Source organism: Diabrotica undecimpunctata, chromosome 9 (assembly GCF_040954645.1).
Source record: "Diabrotica undecimpunctata isolate CICGRU chromosome 9, icDiaUnde3, whole genome shotgun sequence".
NCBI classification, from domain to species: Eukaryota; Metazoa; Arthropoda; class Insecta; order Coleoptera; family Chrysomelidae; genus Diabrotica; species Diabrotica undecimpunctata.
In genome coordinates, this window is record NC_092811.1 from 126,628,616 (window position 1) to 126,651,947 (window position 23,332).

A 23,332-nucleotide genomic window follows, 5' to 3' on the forward strand; every position below is an offset into this window, starting at 1 on the left:
ATCATAATGACACCCTGTAAATTTCCACTTAGGTTCAAATAATCTCAAAATATGGTTACGAATTCGAAGAACATATTGTTACATCTGAAGATGGCTACCGTTTGTTCGTATACAGGATATTACCAAAAGGTAACAGCAGTTTTAACCAACCTCTACTACTAATGCCTGGAATGGGAGGATCTCCAGAGTTCTGGTTACTACAAGGAGCAGACTCTATCAGTAAATATTTTTTTTTTCATTTAGTTGGACACATATTCAAATTTTGACCAAATTTTTAATAATATTATTGTTTATTTAGTTATTGATTCACAAATAGTGAATATTAGTTAATCTGCAGATTAATGATGCTGAATGCTGTTTGATTTAAGTTCTTTCGTTAACTATGAGTAAGAAGACTCATAACCATGATTTTCTTTCCCTTTATCTCTACGCGGGGTAGAAGTTCCAAATTACATTGCTCATATTTTTTTATCTTGCATCGTACTAATATCAATCATCATTCAATCATCGACCTTCATAAGCATGTCCTACCTAAGCATCTACAAATAAATCTGTTTCGGTCTTCCTCTGCTACTACCTCCTTTTTCCTACTTTGCTGTCTCCCTTCGAAGATTGGCGATCCAATGGGCTAAAATTACGCGCAAAGCAGCGGCTCTGAAGAACTCGGTCAATGAATTTTGCTAAGCCAACGTCCCAGAACATTAACGCAAGAATTTTATCTTCTTTCTATTGTTCTTTCGCCATGATTTTTTCCTTCATTGATGAAATGATGCGAAGTATTTCGTATTTGTTTCTCCTCATTACATATCCAATATACGTTAGTTTAACATCTTTGATCATTGGCATCAGTTCCTTGATCTTCTGCATTATGTTATTACTTTGGTGTTTTTTTTGCTCCTGGGAATACTCTGGGAAAAGTATTCGATGCGTGTTTCTAGTGAGGAGTGAAGAGTTTGGTTCTTAACGCCTCAGGAATTAGGAATACTGCCTCCAGGAACTGAAAACTAAATAGTTAAAATTAATTTAAAGATATATTAATTAAAATAAGTTTACTTCTAGTATTTCTGTTGGCTGACAATGGTTATGATGTCTGGTTATCAGCGGTCAGGGGAACAGTAGATTACGACGAGGAACTAAAAAATTTTAAAAACGAAGAAGACTATTGGAACTTTAGGTAAGTAATAGAATTTATTTAAAAAGTGTATATGTAATACATATAAATATGATGTAATTTAAACATTTTATAATTGTAAACAGAAAAAGTTTTAAAAGTGTTGTATTTTATGGATGCGAAACGTGGCAACTCACTAAGGTCTACTTGCCATTATTCTAACTTCAGTACTGACTTCAGTATTAAAAATATTAGTTAGTTGCGCAAGTTGATTCTTCTTCTTCTTTTTCTTCGTTCGAAACGTGGCAACTCACTAAGGTCTGCTTGCCATTATTCTAATTTCAGTACTGACTTCAGTATTAAAAATATTAGTTAGTTGCGCGAGTTGATTCTTCTTCTTATTTTTCTTCGTTCGACTAGGATTACTCCTGTTTGTCTGCCTCTTATTCTGTTTCAGTTGTTGGTAACTGTACATTATCTTTCCACCTTTTTGGCGGCCTTCCAATGGGTCTTTTGCTATACGGCTTGTTGTTTTTACAGATGTCCGCTAATCTATCTGGTCCCATTCGGTTTACATGTTCGTTCCAGTTTTTTTTTCTTGTTTTTATCCACCTGTTAATATTTTGAATTTTGCATTGTTCGCGTACACTTCTGTTGGTTTGTCTGTCTCTTAATGATATGCCCGCTATTGATCTTAATACTTTCATTTCGATATTGTTGATTTGTTGTTTTGTCTTTCTTGTATCGGTCCTTGTCTCCGCTGCATATGTTAGGATTGGTCTTACTGTTGTCTTGTATACTTTCATTTTGCTTTCCATGGTCAGATATTTGTTTCTCCATATGGTTTCTCGGAGGCAACTACTTACTCTTGCAGCTTTTGATGCGTGTCTTGTGGTCTCTGTTCTTATATGCCTGTCACTAGTGATCTCTACTCCTAGTTAATTGAACTTCATTACTTGTTCTACAATTTTGCCGTCTATCTAGTTTGCATCTACGCGGCTCTTTACTGATCACTATATATTTAGTTTTTTCTACTGATATTCTCATATTACGTTTGTTTGCTGTGATATTGAAGGCGTGGAGCTGCCTTTGTAGGTCATCTTTGTTATCAGCAATTAGTACTGCATCATCGGCATAGCATAGTATCGCCATTTTATGCGCTCCCATGTGATATCCGTGTCGTTTTCTTACTTCGTGAATTATTTGACTCATCACCATATTGAATAACAATGGGCTGAGTGAGTCTCCTTGGCGGATTCCTCCTTTTAGTTATATGCATTATGTTTCCCTGTTGGCATTATAACTCTGGTCTTGTTGTTCTTGTTAATTTTATTAATTGTTTTTATTATCTGGTGGTCTATTTGTTCAGCATGTAATAAATAAAAGATGTCACTTCGCTTCACCCTGTCAAAAGCACTTTTTAATTAGAGTAAACAAAAAATACAGGTAAATAAAGATTGTGAAAAATAAGATAATATTATCTGCAGCAGGGTTAATTGTAATAATGATGTTAGCAATACAGAAAAAAAAATTATTCGCTTTTTAAAAAAAGCGTATATAGAGAAAAAATGGATCGAAAGAAGAGTGTTATGCAAAGGAATATTAAATTTGTTAAATAACAAATTATTAGTAAAAGACCCTTTGCTATATAAAAACCATATTTGTCATATAAAAACTATATTTGCGATATAAAAAACAATAGTAGTGGCCTAATAAGGTTCGTTGCAGAATTGTTAAGATGGTTTTCAAGCCTCAGAACAAATTTTTGGGAGCAATATGTGATCTCCTCTTTAACAGTTTTGACTTAAGGTCAGTCGTAATCAACTGATAAGATACATACGATGGTGCATTTGTAATGACGAGCAGACTTTTGATTTAAACGATCTTGGTTATTTAAAGATACCGAAGGGCATGTGTTTTTTCTATTAGTGAATGTTATATGGATTCTCTTACTCTTGTTTACTTTTATTCTCCATTGTCTCAGTCAAATTTGTAGTTTGTTAAGATTAGCTTGTAGAAGCCAAGAAGCAATGTTGGGATTTGGGTGTGAAGAACTGCTTTGTCTTCTGCGTACGTGATGATATTGTTGCTCGTAGGTAGATCAGCTATAAATATCAGTTAAAGAACAAGCCCAGAACACTACCCTGTGGAATTCCGGTTTTGATTGGATTTAGACTTATACACTAATCGTAATGGATTACTAGAGAATACCGTTTATGTAGGTAGGACTTAAGGATAAGCAAATAATTTAAGCGAAGGACTTCTCTAAGTTTGTAGAGTAGACCAGTGTGCCAAACTCTATCAAAGGCTTAAGAAATATTCAAAAAGTCTGCTGAACAGTATTCTCTTTCATCTAGAGCTTAATGAATAAAACTACAGACTCTATGTATTTGCTTAGTAGTGGTATATTGTTGTCTAAATCCAAACTGGTAGTTAGGTGTTAGTTGGCGTTCTGCAAGAACCGACATCATCGGCAGTAAGCTAATAGATCTATATGATTTACTGTCTTCTGAAGGTTTACCTGGCTTAGCTATTGTAATAATTTGTGCCACTTTACATGGAATGGGAAAGTAGCCCGTCCGTAGCATTCCATTGAATATCTGTGTCAAGTACAGCATTCCTTTTTTGGAGAGTTCTTTAAGGATTTTAGTAGTAATCAGGTCATATTTAGGAGACATTTTAGGGTTCAAGTTTGATTGTACCTCCTAGTGAACTTGTTTGGTAGTGAATTTTTCTAAGAGTAGTTCAAGTTCGTACTGTGATTCTAAAAACTTTTGATTCTCGTTTGTTATGTTAAGGTTGTTGTTGTCTTTGGGTTTTGGCTAAAACACATTCAATATATAATCGGCAAACGCTTTTGTTGCCCCTAGCCTATCTTTGATTATCTATTTGAATAGGAGGTTTGGTTAATTTCATTATCTATTTAAAAAGGAGGTCGATTTAATATTCGTGTTGCCTTCCAAAGTAAGCACTCGGTGATTTCCATTGCTGCTAATTTTTTCAGATAATATTGAATACTATTATCCTTATAATTATTCAGAAGCATTTTTAATTGGGCAGTAGCTTGGTTCAAGCTAGCTCTTTGCCATATTTTTCTTCGCTTTTCTGCAATTTTTTCCTTGATTTCATTAAGCTAAGCAACTGTTGTTATTTGGTTTCCAACATTTTTCTTGGTGTTGACTGCCAAGCTGCTTCTTGTATTATTTTAGCAAATTATTCAATAGCTTCGTCTACATCGCTGTTCATTTTCTGAGGTATTTTTGTATCCAATTTGTTTTCAATAATATTGGGTGGATTATGTAGATATAAGATAGTAGATTGTAGATAGATATAAGGATAGTGGATTAAAATTCATGGTCTACAGTTGAAAACAATGAAGATGTTTATGTAAGATGTAATTTTTATTACAATCAGTAGTGGCTGAATCCTATATAAATAAAATATTTAACTTAATCAGTCTTGTATAAAGGATATAATTCATTAGTTTTTCATCGGCACCTAAAATCTATCGAATCATTTTATTTTATTCTTAAGATTTTCTGCAAATTTTATTAAAAAAAATATAGGTCACACACATGTACATTCAAAAAGGTTTTTTATATATACATACATAAATGACGTTTTGTTTTTCAGTTTCCACGAAATTGGGATATACGATCTACCTGCCCTGACAGATTATATTACGAAGCAGACGAAGAGCAAAGTTATATTTGTGGGTCATTCAATGGGCTCAACGGCATCGTACGTTTATGCTATAGAAAAGAAAACTCACGCAGAAAATAATTTGAAGGGTTTGGTTTCGTTGGCCCCTGCCGCGTATATGGAACACACGCGAGGATTTTTCAAATTTATCGGACCGAAGAATGAGTGGATATGGGTAAATAAAGACATTTAATTAGTTTAAAAAATTATTTTTGTTAATTTTCGGATACACTGTCATCTCCTCTGCCGTTCAGAGATATTTTCCATTTAGGCTTCCAGAAATGTGTTTCTGATTTCTTTAACATTAATATTTTTGAAGAATTATTAAATAAAAATCAAATCAGAAAACATGAGTAGACCAAAAGGTCGGAAAAGCCCTCTTATATGGATAGTCCGAATTATACAAAAAAGGGGATGCACCTTATTTTGCAATATGAAGATTTCAAATTTGATGCTTATAATATTGCCAGATTTACAATTTTTCCCCAACTTCGGACCACTCTTCTACTTTCTCAAGAAAGCTGTTGGTAGATTTAAAAGTGATCATTTACACCAATAGTCTTCTATTAAGTTTTCATATTTCCACACACTGTTTTCCTATTTATTTATTTATCATATAGCATACAATAAGAACACATAATTAAAAACCAATATAAAACGTTACATGGAGTAATAGAAACGAACATCTAATGTATTATTAATAATATAATGTAAAACATTTTCAGTCCCATTCAGGAACTCGGGGAATCGCCTTCGGGGGCGTTCTTCAACAATGTAACATCTACCGCTGCTTTTTTCTATTCTGTTTAGCGTTGTCTACGTATTGCGGGTCAGTTCAAAGCCTGACGGTTTCTGATCGATACAGGTCATTTGGTGTGCTTCCTGTGCTAAGTCGCTCTCACATTGTCTTCTCCAAGCGTTGGTAAGGTTGAAATGTTCCTGATTTAAGGAGTTGGCTCTTAACAATGGAGGATATCTGGATTTTTTGATATTCTCCAAGAAGAGAATGATTTTTTCGTAGTTTCGGCGGTGGAATGTGACTCAGAATGGGAAGTCAATAGTTCGACGTGGGTCTAATTGTAACCGAGATCATTCGCATTGTCTGGTTTAATTGGGTGTCAATAATCTTCATGTGTTTGCTATTGAGCCATACCGGGGAAGCATATTCAGCCGCCGAGTAAGTCCGAGAGCGGATGATCTGAGTACGAAGGCTGAGGACACCCATGTGGTGCCACATAGCGTTTGGACTATATTATTTCGCGTTTTCTGTTTTGTTGCCGTTCTTTGTAGGTGCTCTTTAAAACCTAATGTTCTGTCCAAAGTCACTCCAAGATATTTTGCTATTGAGTTATGAATCAGCAGTCTGTTTTCAAAGTGAACGGAGAGTTTTTTGTTGGCTTGGGCATTATTCAGATGAAAACAGCATACATCGGTTTTCAATACATTGGGCGGTAGCCTCCATTTGCAAAAGCATGCATTCATAATGGAAGGTCATCCGTTAGTACTGTTTCTGTAATATTCATGTTATTATGTCTTGCTGCAATATCCCAGTCGTCAGCGTAGCCAAAATTCTGCGAAGTTGTCCCAGGTAGGTCCGCGTTGTATAAATTAAACAGTAAGGGTGCCAAAACAGATCTCTGTGGCAGTCCATTGCTGAGCTTCATTTGAACATTTTTACTAGTACTTTTTTTTCCCAACTTTTTACTTTTACTTTTTACTTTTTTCCCAAATTCCAAGAGTAGCAGTATTTGGTTTATTTTTACTTGAATTTAAATCCCCCAAGGTTATTCTCAAACTTCTTTCTTAAGATTTTTATTGAATTATCTCTAATAACACTTATTTCTATATCTCTCCAAATTGTATTAAGATTTCCTTTCAAGCTTAGTTGATTTTAGCTAGATTATTAGACTATTATACATATTTTTATAGCATTACTTTCAATAATTATTTTCAGGACTTCACTAAGAAGATTGGATGTTATGCCGTAAGTAATACGTATACAAAACGTTTGATCTCATCATTGCTTTGTGCGCAATATCCTGGAGTATACGGATGTTATTATTTTTACGGATATATGAGTGGACTCTCGCCTACTGAAGAAAGACCTGTAAGTGTGTTGTTATATTTGTTTGCTACTTAAAAAATAAACCACAGAAAATTGAATAAATTAGTTTTTAATCATATTGTTGTGAGTCACAAACCGCTGATTGCGGCCCTGTGCTTTAGATAATCTCGAGAAGCCTCTCCGTCGCGAACTCTAATAAAACAGATTAGTATTGGAGACTACACTACACTGCTTACATTAGATTAGTAATGGAGATTTAAACCCAAAAAAACGTAAAAATATTATATATTTATGTTTCTCTTAATAAAAAATGACATTTTATACTTTGATGTTTTAGGATATGGTGCCTTTGTTCTTTAGTGTAATGCCATCTCCAATATCAATGAGAATTCTTGCACATTTTGGTCAGTTAATCGAGACAACTAGATTCCAAAAGTTCGATTATAGAGATGATCAAATTAACTTGGAGAAATATGGTTCTCTAAAACCACCCGATTATAATATTAGCCAAATTTCATTACCGATTCAGCTATTTACAGGAACTTACGATTTTAGTAGTTCAGATAAGGTGAGTAATAATTGCTTTTCTTTATTAATAAAGTAGAAAAATAAATAAATAAAAATTCCGCTATGCCACTCCCAAGCCTTGGGCCTAATCATCAAGAGATGAGGAAGGAGTAGGAATAGAGGAGTAAAAGCTCTATAAAAAAGCAGGGTTTATCTGACCTGGATGATAGCATACTTTGAGGGCTGCTGTCTAGGGTACAGGCGAAAATGCTGCCTTATAGTGAAGCAAACCTGGATCAAAACTTACCTGGTCCTCCCAGTTGAGAGATTTAGGCGGTAAATCTGCAGCTCATTATTTGTAAGAAATCACAATCGCAAAGAACAAACAAAGCGTCAGATAAGGACTGTCAGAAAAGTAGACGAAATCTAGCAATAATTGTTTAAATAAATTAGATGATTTACTTAACAATTTATTTATTTAAATAATGCATTTTCGTAATGTACGCAAAAAGTACATACAAATTCTTTTTTCTTCTTCTTCTTCTTCCTCTTCTTCCTCTTTCATCTTTTATGTAGGCTTTAAAGCCTGTTTCGTCTTCAATATTAACCTCCTAGATTGTTTAAATTATCCCAACATCTTTTTCTTGATCTGCCAATACCTCTTCATCCATTTGGTGACTTATTTCGTGCTATTCGTACTATCCTATCCTCTGATATTCTACTAATATGTTCGTTCCACTCATGTTTCCGTTTTGTCACCTATCCATTTATGTCTTCTATATTGCATGCTGTTCTTATGTTTTCACTTCTCTCCCTATCCAACAGACTTTTCCCTGATATTCGTCGGAGTATTTATCTCTGTTGTTTCTAGTAGTCGTCTCGATTTAGATGTGTCAGGTCTTGCCTTTTAAGCTTTGTTGTCATACTTCTTCTTCAACATTCCCAGATATCTAAACCTAGCTTCCTGCTTTATTATTTTTCCATCAATATCGATTTTACATCGTAGTGGGTATTTAGATGTTGTCATACATTTGGCTTTTTCTGTTGATATTATCATGTTGATCATGTTGATATTCTTCTTTTCAGCTCGAACAATCGAGCTGAAAAGAAGAATAAACCTCTCTTGGGCTGCATTTGGAAAGATGAAGGATATTTTTAGGTCTAAGATTCCAATGTGTCTAAAGAGAAAAGTATTTAATCAGTGTATTTTGCCAGTGATGACCTACGGCGTAGAAACCCTAACACTCACAAGAACAACAGTGAGTAAACTACAAGTTGCGGAAAGGGCAATGGAGAGAATAATGTTAGGGATTTCTCTACGTGATAGAATACCCAATGCGACTATACGCAAAAGATCAGGAGTAGCAGACGTTATTGAAAGGATAACAACACTAAAGTGAAACTGGGCAGGTCATGTAGCAAGATTAGTTGATGACCGGTGGACAAAAAGAATTGTGGAATGGAGACTCCGAATACAAACTAACAGAAAGACTACAAATTGGATTCAGATGGCGCAAAATCGGACTAAGTGGAAAAGCATGCGAGAGGCCTACGTTCAGCAGTGGACGTTAGAGGCTAGTTGATGATGATAATGATGATTATCATATTGTATTTCTTGGCTGTTGTATTGAAGATGTGTGTTAATATTTGGAGCTAGTCTTCTGTCTCAGGGATTATTGCGGCGTCGTCTGCATAACATAATATTAGGATTTCTTTCTTTTCCATACTGTAACCATGACCTTTACATACTGTTTGTATTATTTCGTCCATTATTATATTAAAGAGAAGTAAACTTAACGAGTCACCCTGACCGACTTCGCTTTGTACTAGTATACCTGATGATACATAAAAGTAGATGTTTTCGATTGTTTCTATAATATTGATTGGTATGTTTCTTTTATACAGTAGGTGTAAGACGTCTTCAACTTGGATACGATCAAAGCCTTTGTCAGGTCTATAAAATATAGATATGCTGGTTTATTGTACTCGATGGGCTTTTCTGTGATTTGTCTTAGTACAAATACTCGTCTACGTTGTTAGTTTATTGATTTTGTTGGTTAGGACTTTTATGGTAAGCTTAAGGGCGGTGTTCAGTAAATTTATACCTCTATAATTGTTAGGGTCTTCTTTATCTCCTCTCTTAAACATTGGTATTATTATGCCGTTTCTCCATGCATCTGGTATCTTGCAGTGCAATATTCGTTTTTCTATAAGTTTTGTTATCTCTACGGTTATACTTTCTCCTCCGTGTTTTACGTTGGTTATTTCGTCTGGTCCTGGTGACTTTCTATTTTTGAGTGAATTTATGGCTACCTCTGCTTCCTGAAAACTGATTTCTATTTCGTATCCTTATTCAGGTACGGTATTATGTTGATTATTATTTTCATTTTCTTTAAACAGTTCCGTCAGGTATCTTTCCCATTCGTTGGCTGGTATGTATTCCTTCAATTCTGCCATTTCTTTCCGTTGGTTTCTTATGGATCTCCATATTTGTTTTTTTATAAATGAATAACATTTTGTGATAATTTTAATAGACATACCATACTGTATAATGTTCTCTCGTATCAGCTTGATTAGAAATATTTTTAAATCAACTTTTCTTAAATATAAAAAGTGGTAGAAAAGCCGGTAAATAAAGACTGACAGCTCAATCAGTAGTTAATTTAATTCTGGGGTCAGAAAAACACAAAAGGGAACAAAACTGAAATTAAATAACCCTATTGGAGGTTCAGTAAATCGGTTTATCATAAATTTTCATTAAAAAAACAACATCGGCGGAAAGACAACTACGCAGTAGGAGACAAGACTGAAGGTAGAGCTGCGATTTACTATTCGTTCGTATGAGAATTCCCTCGTTAATTTTATTGGTGTACGAAAGTTTAAGAATTCTTTCTGTTTAGTCACATTTTAAGTGGTTGTAGTTTCTCTCTTAAATTCCTTACTTTCATACAACCCAAGAGAATAAACATAAGATAAGACTAGGTGTTCCTTGTAAGCTTAGAATCTTTGTTGGACAGTTAGTTCTTTATGCAATTAAAAGTAGAATTGTTAATGGGAATCAGCTACAATGTAAGTTTAAAATAAGTTTATTTTTGGCATTTAGATTTCTACTTCCGAAATATTTCTCAAATCACAAAACATTGAAAAATTAAACAAATTTTGTTTCTTTTTGTTACTTTGTAAAACATTCTAACAATTTTTAGACCTATATTATACATTTTAAAGAAGATTTGAAATAATATTGTCAATATTACTGAGTTGCGTTCCTGGGACAACTTTAGTTTAAGATAGTTCATTCGATTACCTAAAATCAACTTTAACTGGAGAATATCCGTCAGAAAAAAAATTATAGCATGTGATTCGTCTTTTAAAAGACAATCACATGCCATGATGACAGTAAAATTCTCCTGTTAGTGATTCCATAGTAAATCAAGAGGAAACAATCTCAAGTTAAAGTTGATTTCATGTAATCGAATTATCTAGAATTAGAGTTATTTATTTAACTACATAACAAATACAAATATTGTTTGTAGCAAGTTAAAAAAAATACCTAGTATATAAAAAAAGAATAAGACTTATAAATATATAAAAAACAAGAAAACATATTAAACAGAAAAAGATTTTTGGCGAAGTTACGGTAATCAGTTCAGTGCATGTTCTGCAATGAGTCATATATTCTTCTGAGCAGTCTAAGCAATGTTTCCGAAAATATTTTTTTATAATTTTATCGAAACTATTACAGCTTAGCTGTTTAATACTTATAGGTAAAATATTGTAATAGTTAATAATTAAGGCAATTTTTGTCTGAAAGACGTAAGCTACTGATATTTGTCGTAAGTACTGACAGTTTCGCGTATTGTGAAAGTAAACATTAGACTGCTTTAATAAATGAGCACCTTTTCTGTAAATTTCGTGCATAATTTTGAATTTGATAAAGAAAGATCGGCAGTGTTCTAGATAACTAAAAATCGTGCTAAAATCCTGATAGCTTTCTTTTGCATTCTAAAAATTTGAAGTGCATTTGTTGAATATGCCCATATTAATAATCCCTAGTTTAGGTGAGAGTGAAATAAAAAAAATATGTCATTTTTACTGTTTCAAAGTTGACAACTCTTCCTACTTCGCTAATAACAAATAATAAACTTGATAACTTTTTCTTAAGTTGTGAGATATGAGACGACCAGTTCAGTCGATTATCTATGGTTATTCAGAATAGTTTAACAGTCTCTTTATAATCTGGATCATTGTGTAAATTACTTGCAGATATAACCAAATTTTGCGTTTTACCAGAGTTAAGTTTTAATTTGTTTGCAGCAAACCATGAGCTAGATTTAGTAGAAACTTCCTCATGAGACATTTTTAAATCATCATTATTTTTTCCTGATATAACGTATGTCGTATCATCTGCGAATTGTATGGTTTTGCACGGAGATATGAATTTAGGTAAATCGTTGACATAAATAATTAAAAAAAAAGGTCCTCAGACCGAACCTTGTGGAACTCCATGTTTTACGAATAGAAAATCGGAGAGATGACCTTTAGATACTACCGCCTGGTGTTTGCCTCATAGATAAGTAGTTAAAAGCTTAAAGGAATACCTCTGATTCCATAGTAATTTAATTTGTGAACCAAAATGTCGTGTGAAACGCAGTCAAAAGCCTTCGACAAGTCGCAAAGAGAAATTGCTATACGATTGCCTTGTTCAAGCCCCTCAATCACCTCGCTCACAATATTAAATTCCGCGTTCGTTGTAAATGGAGCACTTCTGAATCCACATTTTGAGTTGCTTCAGTAATTATTCGACTTAAAATGGGAATAAAGTTCTTCTTCTTCTTCCTACTTTATAAATAAGCTTAATGCCTGTTTTACTTCGGTTTTTAGCCTCAATTGACGTTGTCTGACCATCTTTTCCTCGGTCGTCCCAATAATCTTCTTCCATTTGGCGATTGGTCTCTTGCTATTCGTACTATTCTATTTTCTGTCATTCTTCGATGTATTGATTCATCTCCACTTTTCTTCTTTTGGTCCACGCGTTTATTTCCTCCATACCACATCTGGCTCGTATTTCCTTACTTCTTACTCTGTCTCTTAAAGTTTGGTTTGTTATTTTTCGTAAGACTTTCACTTCTGTTGTTTCCAGTAGTCTTTGTGTTTTCGCTGTATCTGCTCTTGATTCTGCGGTGTACGTCATTATCGGTCTTATTGTTGATTTATATAAATATCATGGTTTTAGTTTCCGCTGTGAGGCATTGTTTCTCCAGATGGTGTTGTTGAGACATCCTGCTGCTCTGTTTGCCATGTTCACTTGTTTTTGTACTTCTTCTTCCACTTTTCCGTAGCTTGACAGTTTTATTCTCAAGTAATCAGTTTGCATCACTTGTTCTATTATTTTGTTATTTACGACTAGTTTACATCGTGTCGGTTCCGCTGAAAGCACTATCGTTTTAGTTTTCTCTGTTGAGAGATCTCCATGTTGTATATGAGCGCCGTATCTTCGAATTCTTTAATTAATCTTTGTAGGTCATCCTCATTTTCGGCTGTTATTATGGCGGAATAAAGGAATAAAGTTGTTATTTGATAACCTTTTCAATCACTTTCCCAAAGGTAGAAACAATGCTTATGGGTCTGTAATTGTCAGTTTTTGAGGAATCACCTTTTTTGTAGAAAGGTAGTACTTTTGAGTATTTTAGTGCTTCTGGAAATACTCAAGTTGATAGAATTAAATTAATAAGATAAGAGAAAAGTGTTAAACCTATTTGGTAAGTTTCTTTTAAAATTTTGCTATTAATTTCGCGAACGTCCCTATAATTAGAATTACTAAGAGACTTTATTATTTGAGAGACCTCTTCTTCCACAACGGGACGAAAAAAGGACTTGCTTAAAGGAAGATGGCTGGCAACTGAAGTCCGTTTGAAGAGGTTTACTCTCCGGACACTGGAACTCACTTAAGCATGGGTGTATGTTACCTGAAGTAAAATCTAATTAAAATATTAAACATCATATAATATTATCAACATCATGTACAATCTTTGGTAACACATTACATTTTAAAGGGTTTTTACCCAAATATTTTGGTGGCTCAGGCAAGGTAACCTGTATTTTAACCTGATGATGGAACAGTTGTTCCGAAAACGTTCGTGCTTTTAATGTTGCCCTTTTAAGGGTTTTTATAAAATAAAATATACCCACATACAAAGACTAACCTCTTTTTTTTCATTATTAAACAATTGCACGGGTGTTTTCTGATCATTTTGTCGTACTTTTTGTAGTGGAAAATGCTTTAATATTTAGTTGTAATAAGTTTTCGTGAGAAAAACTGTCAAAAAATCAGGATCATTATTAATATCATAGAAAAAGTCGATATTTGTACTAGCTAGCGCACGTTTAAGCTTCTCTAAACCAGAAGAAGTAATAAACCGTTGAAATGTTTGATTAACAACGGGTCAACAACTTTATGCTCAGAGTCAATAAATAAAAATTGAGCTCGATGGTCAGAAAAACGAGGTTGAAATACGCCCACTCTGTAGATATTTTCAGAAAAATTTGGCATGTTGTCGATGCAACTACTGAACTGAGATGTGATATAATCGTTTATAGTTACTTTTAGACCAAAAGATGTTAATAGATTTGAATATCAAAACAAGGGTCAGATTTAATTTTAAAATTTATATTAAAATCACCAAGTATGATCAGTTTGTCTGCTTTACTAAGCAAGGACGTTATGACATTCTCAAAATTCACCAAAAACAAGTCAAAGTCACCCTTACCCAATCTGTATACAGTTAAAATATGAGTTTTGATTGAAGGTACATATATTGCACACAACTCTGAACTTTGCTCTACATTATATTCATTTAGATTAAGAGAAGAATACATAAGATTTTCTTTTACATAAATTGCAACTCCACCTTGTTTCCTTTTTACCCTACAAAAAAATTAGCTAATGAAAAGCCGGAGATGCTGATTAATTTTAAATTTTCTTCACTTTCCCAGTGCTACGAAAAACATATCCGTATACATTTTATCCGCAAGAAAAGCCTTGATCATATCGACTTTATTTGAACTACACTGCCAATTAACATGAAACATGCTTACCGTACCTTGTAGAATTAATTTATTGTGATAAAAGTTTGTAGAAGCTGCTAGGTTTTTTCCTCCGTCTTCTTTATGTGCTGAAAATTTCTAAATCTCCTAACGGCAGCTTCTTTGGGCCAAATATTAGATCTATAGAATTCGTCAATTTTGTCGAAAGGGAAAGATACCTTATATGTGGAGTATTTGTCAGTTCTAAACCATTCCACGCAATTCCTTAAAAGTAATATCGAGTACCGTCTCACCCAAGAATTTTAAAAGACCATCGGCTTTCATATCAACACCTATGCGGGACATTGTACATTGGTGTTTACAGTAGACGATTCGTTGCTTTCAATAATCGGTTTGTAGTTGTTTTCTTTTTATGATTGGGTATTCCAAGAATAGTGTCCTCTTTTTAGATTGTTTTTATTTCCTTTTTGTTTATCAGTGGTGTATGAATAAGGTAACTATCTTAGGCAGGCACCACAAATGCTATAAATGGTTTATAATTTGCTCAAACGTTGTGAGTTTTCCGTGGGCTGTAATTTTTGCGTACACATCAAAGGGATTGGCGCCGATACTGGTATTGCTGTGAATGCCAACCACACACTGGCGCTACAGCAGTGTTCCAATCGGCGTCGAATTATGCGATTTGCGCATAATTTAGTTGTTGGCGCGTAATTTTCGCATCCTGCATTAAATTAGGTATCTAATTTTGCACAATTAGTCCGGTAAAATAAGGATGCAACCTCGGAATGAAAGATAATAAGCTGAAAATTTGCATACGTCTTTATTTTGATGGTATAAAACTTACCTCAAAAGTCTCATATAATCACGTGTCCGCGACTTAAGATATTTAAGGTCAAAGGTCACGAAAATTAGTTTTCTGCAAATATCTCGTTTCCCTTACACTTTATGACATTTAAGGTGGTAAGAAAAATTGTAGAATGGAAAATTCTCTTCAATTTTTGTCTGAAGTACTTTTATGTTCCTTCAACCCTTCTTAAGATAGAGCGCAAAGAGTGGGGGACCGTTACCTGTATACGGTAACGCCAAGTCAGCCAGTAGGAATCAATACATAATAAGTTATATAGTTAATTATTCACTTAAAATATTATTATTATCATTAAATTTTTATTATTTATTATTTAATAAACTATATTTATAGATATTAATTATAAAATATATATTTTTTATATAATATTTATTTTATTTTTAACAAACATACAATATTAAATGAAATATTTCAAATGAACTTTAATGATATTTTTAACAGCTGTATATACGATAAATTAAGATCAAGTGCAGAATTCAACAATAATCATTTTTATATTTAATTAAATACTGAAAAAATCATATTTATTATTTTTTTTAAATTATGTATTTATTTATTAATCCAATAATCGATTTATTAAAGTTACAAATATAATATATATTCTTTTATTATGTATGGTTAATATTTTTGTATTAATTTTCTTCTTCATCGTCTTCTTCTTCTTCTTCTTCTTCTTCTTCCTCTGACTGCTCAATATCGGATTCATCATCATCATTCTCGTTTATTAAAGTATCAGAATAAAAATATTCAAGAATATCAGGTGCATATTCACTTTCTTCATTGAAATCATCTGAAGTTGATGAAGCGTTTAGACATGATTGTCCATTACACTACCCACAAATTAAAGTACATTGCAATCCTGATTTCCTGCATCCGCAATTAGAACCACAACCTTTCTTGCAATTGCAAAATATTGTATTCAGCAGTTCTTCTGGTGCTGGCGGTAATAATGTTGTTATTGGTTCCAGAAATTAATTTTGCATTACCCAGCCGAATTCTTGGGGTTCTAAATCATTTCCCAACCAAATTTGGGTCTGATAATAGACACAAATGATATGCTGACGAGCTGCTGCACTTGAAGGTGGAAGACTTGATAACTGCACTGGTTTGTTGAGTCTTGTTGATTTGTTGAACTGGGTGTATCGAAAAAAGTCTATATCGTCTTCTGATGTTGGAGCATTATACGCTGCTAAGAAAATACGTACTCCATTTTCAAATAATTCTTGTACAGAGTAGTTTTTTTGTTGAAATAGTTGAGGTGACTGATGTAAATGGTGATTTTTTTCGAACATTTTAATAAACGATATTTTACCTTTCCTATAAATCGCAGAAGTCGTATCACATCCACTAAACGCGTGTAAAAATAATGTCTTCTGCACGTCGTCTTCTGCACGTCGCACGTCATTGAATGTTTACTTATATACACTTTTCGACACTCAACATGCACCATCACAGAAGTCAAAGTATTTAAATAATTTATATGACCGTCATTTCTTTCAATACTTGCAGTTTTTAATGTTTGTAAGCCACGCACAACACTCACAGAGATACCTTCTGATATTAACTTGTTACAAATAAAACACAAATCAGTCATTGCAATTAAAATTATTCACTCAAAATTATACGTCTGTCGATGCTAAGATGTCGTTTTCAACTGAACGATAAAATAAATTTTTTTCGGTAAAGAAATACTAACGCAAAGAAATAGCTCTAGCCTACCATTCCCATCATCAAGTGAAATATCCCTCCACCGCTATTGTGCGTATATACATAGAAGTCCCAAACTCATTCGCCACGGTGTGTAGAAAGTCATATTAAAAAAAACCGGTTAGGTCATATATAACAAAGGAGCATCTGCTACAGCTTCGCAGAAACAGCAACCGCCGTACAAGAGATTTGTATTTCGAGATATAATATTCGTAGTAATATGGACGAAAAGTATTTTATTTAATATTGTATGTTTGTTAAAAATAAAATAAATATTATATAAAAATATATATTTTATAATTAATACCTAATAATAAAAATTTAATAATATTAATAATATTTTAAGTGAATAATTAACTATATAACTTATTATTTATTGAATCCTACTGGCTGACTTCGCGTTACCGTATACACAGGTAAGCGGTCCCCCACTCTTTGCGCTCTATCTTAAGAAGGGTTGAAGGTACATAAAAGTACTTGAGACAAAAATTGAAGAGAATTTTCCATTCTACAATTTTTCTTACCACCTTAAATGTCATTAAGTGTAAGGGAAACGAGATATTTGCAGAAAACTCATTTTCGTGACCTTTGACCTTTAATATCTTAAGTCGCGGACACGTGATTATATGAGACTTTTGAGGTAAGTTTTATACCGTCAAAATAAAGACGTATGCAAATTTTCAGCTTATTATCTTTCATTCCGAGGTTTTCCCCCTTTTTTGCCTTATTTTACTGGATTAAATCTAGCAAAGCAAAAGAACATAGACCAATGACAAATCACATTTTATAAAAGTAGTCCTCGTCTTCTTTTTTTTTAAATGCCTGTGCTGCCATTTTACTTACATAAATTACTTTGAAGAAAATTTCCATTCCATGACCGCATTAAAAAACAAATTTACAACATGTAAAAATCGATCTTTGGCCACCTGAGCCACCTTTGTTGAGTTGTTTCGGATTAACACACCGATACACGACGGTGGTCTATTAGAACTTGGATTATGCTCTAAAGGCTATTTCTTACGTAAATAAATAATATACATATCTGGTTTTTTCAGTATCTTTCAGGCACCCAAAAAAGATGTACTTACTTAAATATTTTACAAAAATATGTGGTTTTAATTTTGAAATATAGATCATTGTGTCCTAATAGAACACCGTCGGCGTCGTGTGGTCAAGTAACTTTTAAAATATGTACTTCCTTATATCTCTATAGCTCTAGAGGGAACAGACTGATTCGCCCCAATACTCAACCTAATATGTGAATGCCTCACCGAACGTTGGAACACAGTTGACCCAACTTTGGCTCCAACGTTGGCGCCAACGTTGGATCCGTGTGAAGCCGGCCTTACGATAAAGTTGTCCCAGGAAGCAATATTGGCAATATCATTTTAAAGTCTTCTACTTTAAAATGTGTAATGCATGTCTGAATTGTCAATATTAATGGGTCAGATAAAATTAAATTATTAGAAAAACTTTTCAGCAATTAAAAAAAAACAAAATTGGTTTAATTTATGAATGTTTTGTATTTTAACCCATGAAGGACGAAGTTTTCGAAAATCTTTATTTTACATAAATAATACAAATAACTCTTATGAATGGACAAAACTTACTTAGAAAAAGACAAAAATAATTATTAAATATACCTATTAAAACCTAAAAATATTGCCTGTTGCCAAATGGCAACGCTAGGTTCCTATGGCTACATTAACCGAATGAAATAAAAGTAAAAAATATTCTATGAAATTGAAAGATAATCGGCAAAAAACTTTCTATAGCTGTGTATAAAATTTAACATTACACTTTGTGCACAAACCTACTTCACATTTGGCGCATCTTGTTCTCATGATCGACCTGCATTCTTCACCTGCACACCTAATTTTCTTTTTATTTGGTACTGGTTCCAGTAAATGCCCAACTCCATCGTATCTAATATCATCAGATACTCTATGAAAGGAACGACTTGAGAGTGAACTAGACGGTCGGCCACCTTGTTTTGCAGGCACTCCGTATTTGGTCAGATAGGCTTGCACAATTTCACGCCTAAACTCTAACTTTGTCAACTTGTTGCCGGATTTTTTATGTAGTACCCACGCATTTTGTATAGTCGCATCTAGCATCCAGGTAATCAAGCTCCAGTACCATTTTTTTGCCCTCATTCCTATTCTAAAGCGGTTTATATTTTCGTCCATTAATTCGGTGCCCCCCATTGCATTAATATATTTACCAATCAGGCATGGACTTTGAACCTGGATGATTTTCTTTTCAGCTTGTGAATATCTTTTCACGAGCGATTGTGGTTCCACCCCATAACATGTTGACGCTACACTTACGACGCTGTTATCCAACCATCTTACAACTATAATACCAGTTTCCCTCTCGAGAATCGACTCTACATCACCCCTTTTGCGTTTCTGCATATTAGCTTTCGATTCTATAGGGCAGTTTTTGGGAATGCGATTTTCCCGTATTGTTCCGGTAAGGCTATAGCCACGATCCTTTATATGTTTCAAAAGGTGGAGGCTCGTAAATAAATTGTCGCAGAAAAATTTGTAGGGTAATCTTGATTTATCATTGGGCAGTTCATCGAGCATTGTGACGAATGGAGCCGCACATGCTTCAAAAACTTTATAATAATGATTATTTGCTTTGGGATCGGTTCCTTGGTACATGTTGAAGCTTACAAGATACCCACTTTTAGTGTTAATGCACCAAACTTTGTATCCGAAACGAATCGGCTTTCCTTTTATGAACTGTTTACATGAGTGGCGTCCAAAGTATTTCACCATAGATTCGTCGTAATTTAATTCGCCTTCAGGGACGTAATATTCTTTATATTTTTTCTGTAAATAGTCAGCTAAGGGTCTGATCTTGTAATATTTGTCCCTTTCATCGATGGCTTCATTATTTGCAAGGTGGAAAAAACGCCAAATTGTAAGAAACCGATCTCTTCGCATAGCGTTCATGACCATTGCATTACCCATATCGCCTTTCGTATCCCAGTAAAATTTTTTTCCCGGGAGCCAATTATACCCCGATAGAATCAAAATGGCAAAGAAACACCTCATTTCTCCTGCGGAAATTTGGGATCGGGAAAGTTCTTCTGTAGTGCATAACTCGTGCATTGGTTGAGAATGTAACTAATTATATCCTCGTCGAAAAATAATTCGAACATCTCGACAGGTGTCAACGTATTGAATGGTTCGTAGCTATATTCTGGGAAACTAGCGGCATTGTCGACCAAATCACCCGTTATCCAATTTAGGGACTCGTATTCAATTTTCTTCACTTGAGAGGTAGTTTGTGGGATGAAACTTCCGTTGCTTTCCTGGGAAATATCCATCGCTTGAACTGCATCTTCTTCGATGTCGTCATCCTCCTTGTCTGCTTCTTCGCCATACATTTGCACCTCAACATTTGCTTCCAGCTGTTTTCTAGACAGATTGTCGATGAATCCTCCCCTATCCTCCTCGCCAGAATCTTCATCAGTGAGGTCTCCAATATTTGGGGGCTGAACATAAATATTTCTAACGTTGACGTCATCTTCGTAAACCATGTTCAAAGCTTCTTGTAGAGAGAAACCCCGCCTGAAAAAACAAGATGCCTGTAGATACTAGCGTTGCCATATGGCAACGCGATGATTAAAAACAAAATATTGTAAAAGATCGCTTTTTTTCAAGGGTTGTCAAATATTCACAGAGGGAAAATGACCTTTCTATTAGAGCATAATTGTTACTTTAGCCACTTAGATGTAATAGTTATTCAGAAGTAATTGACAAATTGAGCTACTTACACAAATCTTATATCCATTTTTACAACTATCAAAAACGGTGACTATAAAATCTCACAAACACCAACGAATTAAGTTTTTGTTAGGTGTATATCTTCAAATCACTTATTTTCTGCAGACCGGCACGTTCTTGGAAACAAAACAAACTAACATAACCTCAAAATAATAAGATTCGTACGTCAATACCAGTGTTGCCATATGGCAACTCCAGTCCTTCATGGGTTAAGAACGATTTCCGAAGTGGAAATAGAAACGTCAAAAATAAGCTTATATTAAACTTAAATTGTGGCTTATTCCCATTAAAAGTAGTAATCGCATTCAGATGTCACAAGAAAATAGCTTCCAAACACTAGTTAGTTCCAAACTTTATCTCGAGAATGGCACTACTGACGTGAAACTAGAATTCGTATAAGCACTTATAGACACGTACTAATATCCGAAAAACCTCAACTATTATTAACATTGAAATACAAATATTACTCCCTGTATCATAATATTATAGTGCAGTAGATAGAAGTGCACACAGCCTTGACCCGCAAAAAACGGAAAACAATTAATTATTGAAGTTAAATGTTTACTTTGTAATAATTGTAATAGTTCGTTAATTAAATTAGCAGTTATTATAAACATTATAAAAACTGCAAATGTACCTTGAATAATATAGGAGCATAATTCAACGCCTAATGCGGCTTTTCTCCTTGGCTTAATATGATTCGAAAACAGGCTACACAAACATTGTTTTGCATTAAAATCATTTTAGCAAACAGTTTATTTCTTTATTTTAAACATTTTTCGCATCAACTTCTACAATTGCTAATGACAAATTTATACATACATTTTTCTTTAAAATAATACTAATATCTTTGAAGTATTTCATTAATTGTGCGATTTAACAATTCTCTTTTTATTTCACTTGTTTCTTGTATGTTCTTAACATCTTTTTAAACTCAGGTCCAATGATTTCCACAGCATTTTTAATACTTGTGGAAGCTTTATCATCTTACCTTTTCGTCTAATTTCCTCGGGGTTCGTTATTAGAATACCATTCGTCAAGACCAGGAATAACGTCAATGCAGCGTGTAGACAGAGAAAGCCTTCGTAGAGAAAGAGTTTAAGCTACGTGGGCGTGTCAATTGTAAGATTTTTAAAGTCATTCCTAGTATTGGAATACAAATACTTATTTTTACACTACTTTTGGTTTTCCAGGACGTCGATACCCTGTTTCAAGAGCTGAAGAAAAATGGAGTGAAAACGTCAAAGTACGTCTTCCCGTTTGCTCACTCGGACTACTTAATGGGAAGAAGTTACAAAAAATTCTACAAATCTTTTCTAAAAGCAATTCGAGAGCTACACTAAATACATGCTTTAGATATTGTAAATAAAATTTATTTTGGTTTATCCTTGTTTTATTTTAAGTGATCCAAAAAGAAGTGTCTAATCTTTACTTTAACAATAGCTTTTGTTGATTTTTGCACTAATTTTTTACCAAAGTGATTGATCTTAGTTACTACGTACGGAATATTACAAATTCTAGAATAAGTATTTGACAAATGATAAACAAATACAAATCAACTGAATGAAATCAGGAAAAGGACTAAAAACAAATATCAATTATATTATACAGACAATCTTTAAACCAGCTCGAAATATAATTCGGGAAAAAATCGAAATTTGAAACAACTCTTAGTGTCAGTCAAACTAATTATTTTTATTTGTCTTTTCGTGAAGAGTTAGGTGACTCCAACAAATATAATTTACACTATTGCACTAGAGAAAGATATAGCTCCCCAAAAACTGCTGCAAGCTTTTAGACTACTATCGGAGAATTTCCTGACGGACTTGTTTCGGACAATGGGCTCTGAAACAGAAACAAAGAGTAGGTGCCTTTGAAATGTATGTATACAAACGGATGAGGTACTTCGGAGCATGAATATACAAAAATAATTACGAAGCATAATCAAAGAGAGGAAAATACAACACTTATGTCATGTGTTAAGAGATGTAAGATATAATTTAGTCCGAATCATATTAGAAGGTAAAGTATTGGGCAAAATTTCAGAAGGAAGTCGCCAGAGCTCGTAGCTGAAAGACCTGCAGAGATGGTTTCACAGCTCATCTAAAGCTACAATTGCCATTTGGATCGCCAACCATCAAAAGGAGACGGCGTAATAAGAAGAATAAGAAGGACCAGAAATACTAAAGGTAGAAATACTGCTTTACAACAACTCGGCATTAGTCCATAACTTTTAGGAATAATCACAGAAGTATACAGGGATAAGACTACTTACCTAAAAATCAGAAATAGACTATCAGAACCAATAAATGTAACTAAAGGACTAAGACAAGGATGCAGTATGTCACCCTTACTGTTTAATTTATATATTAAGGCAGCCCTCCAAAATTGGAAACACCACTGCCAGGGAATGGGAATCCCCATAGGAAATGACGTACTATTCTCCTTGAACTTTACGGATGACCAGAAGAAAACAGAATATTTAGTTATCAATTCAGATGCAACGGTTGAAGTGTAGAAAACACTTTGAC

At 33.8% G+C, this 23,332-nt stretch overlaps 1 protein-coding gene across 1 annotated transcript in view; it reads left to right on the forward strand.

Moving 5' to 3' along the window:
• Positions 1-23,332, forward strand: part of LOC140451315 (uncharacterized) — a 97,160-nt gene that overhangs the window by 11,846 nt on the left and 61,982 nt on the right. Inside the window, exons 4-9 of the mRNA XM_072545063.1 lie at positions 33-219; positions 1,060-1,174; positions 4,745-4,988; positions 6,768-6,920; positions 7,216-7,446; positions 21,995-22,141. Coding sequence (XP_072401164.1) covers positions 33-219; positions 1,060-1,174; positions 4,745-4,988; positions 6,768-6,920; positions 7,216-7,446; positions 21,995-22,141 — 1,077 coding nt within the window. The remainder of the gene's footprint in view (positions 1-32; positions 220-1,059; positions 1,175-4,744; positions 4,989-6,767; positions 6,921-7,215; positions 7,447-21,994; positions 22,142-23,332) is intronic.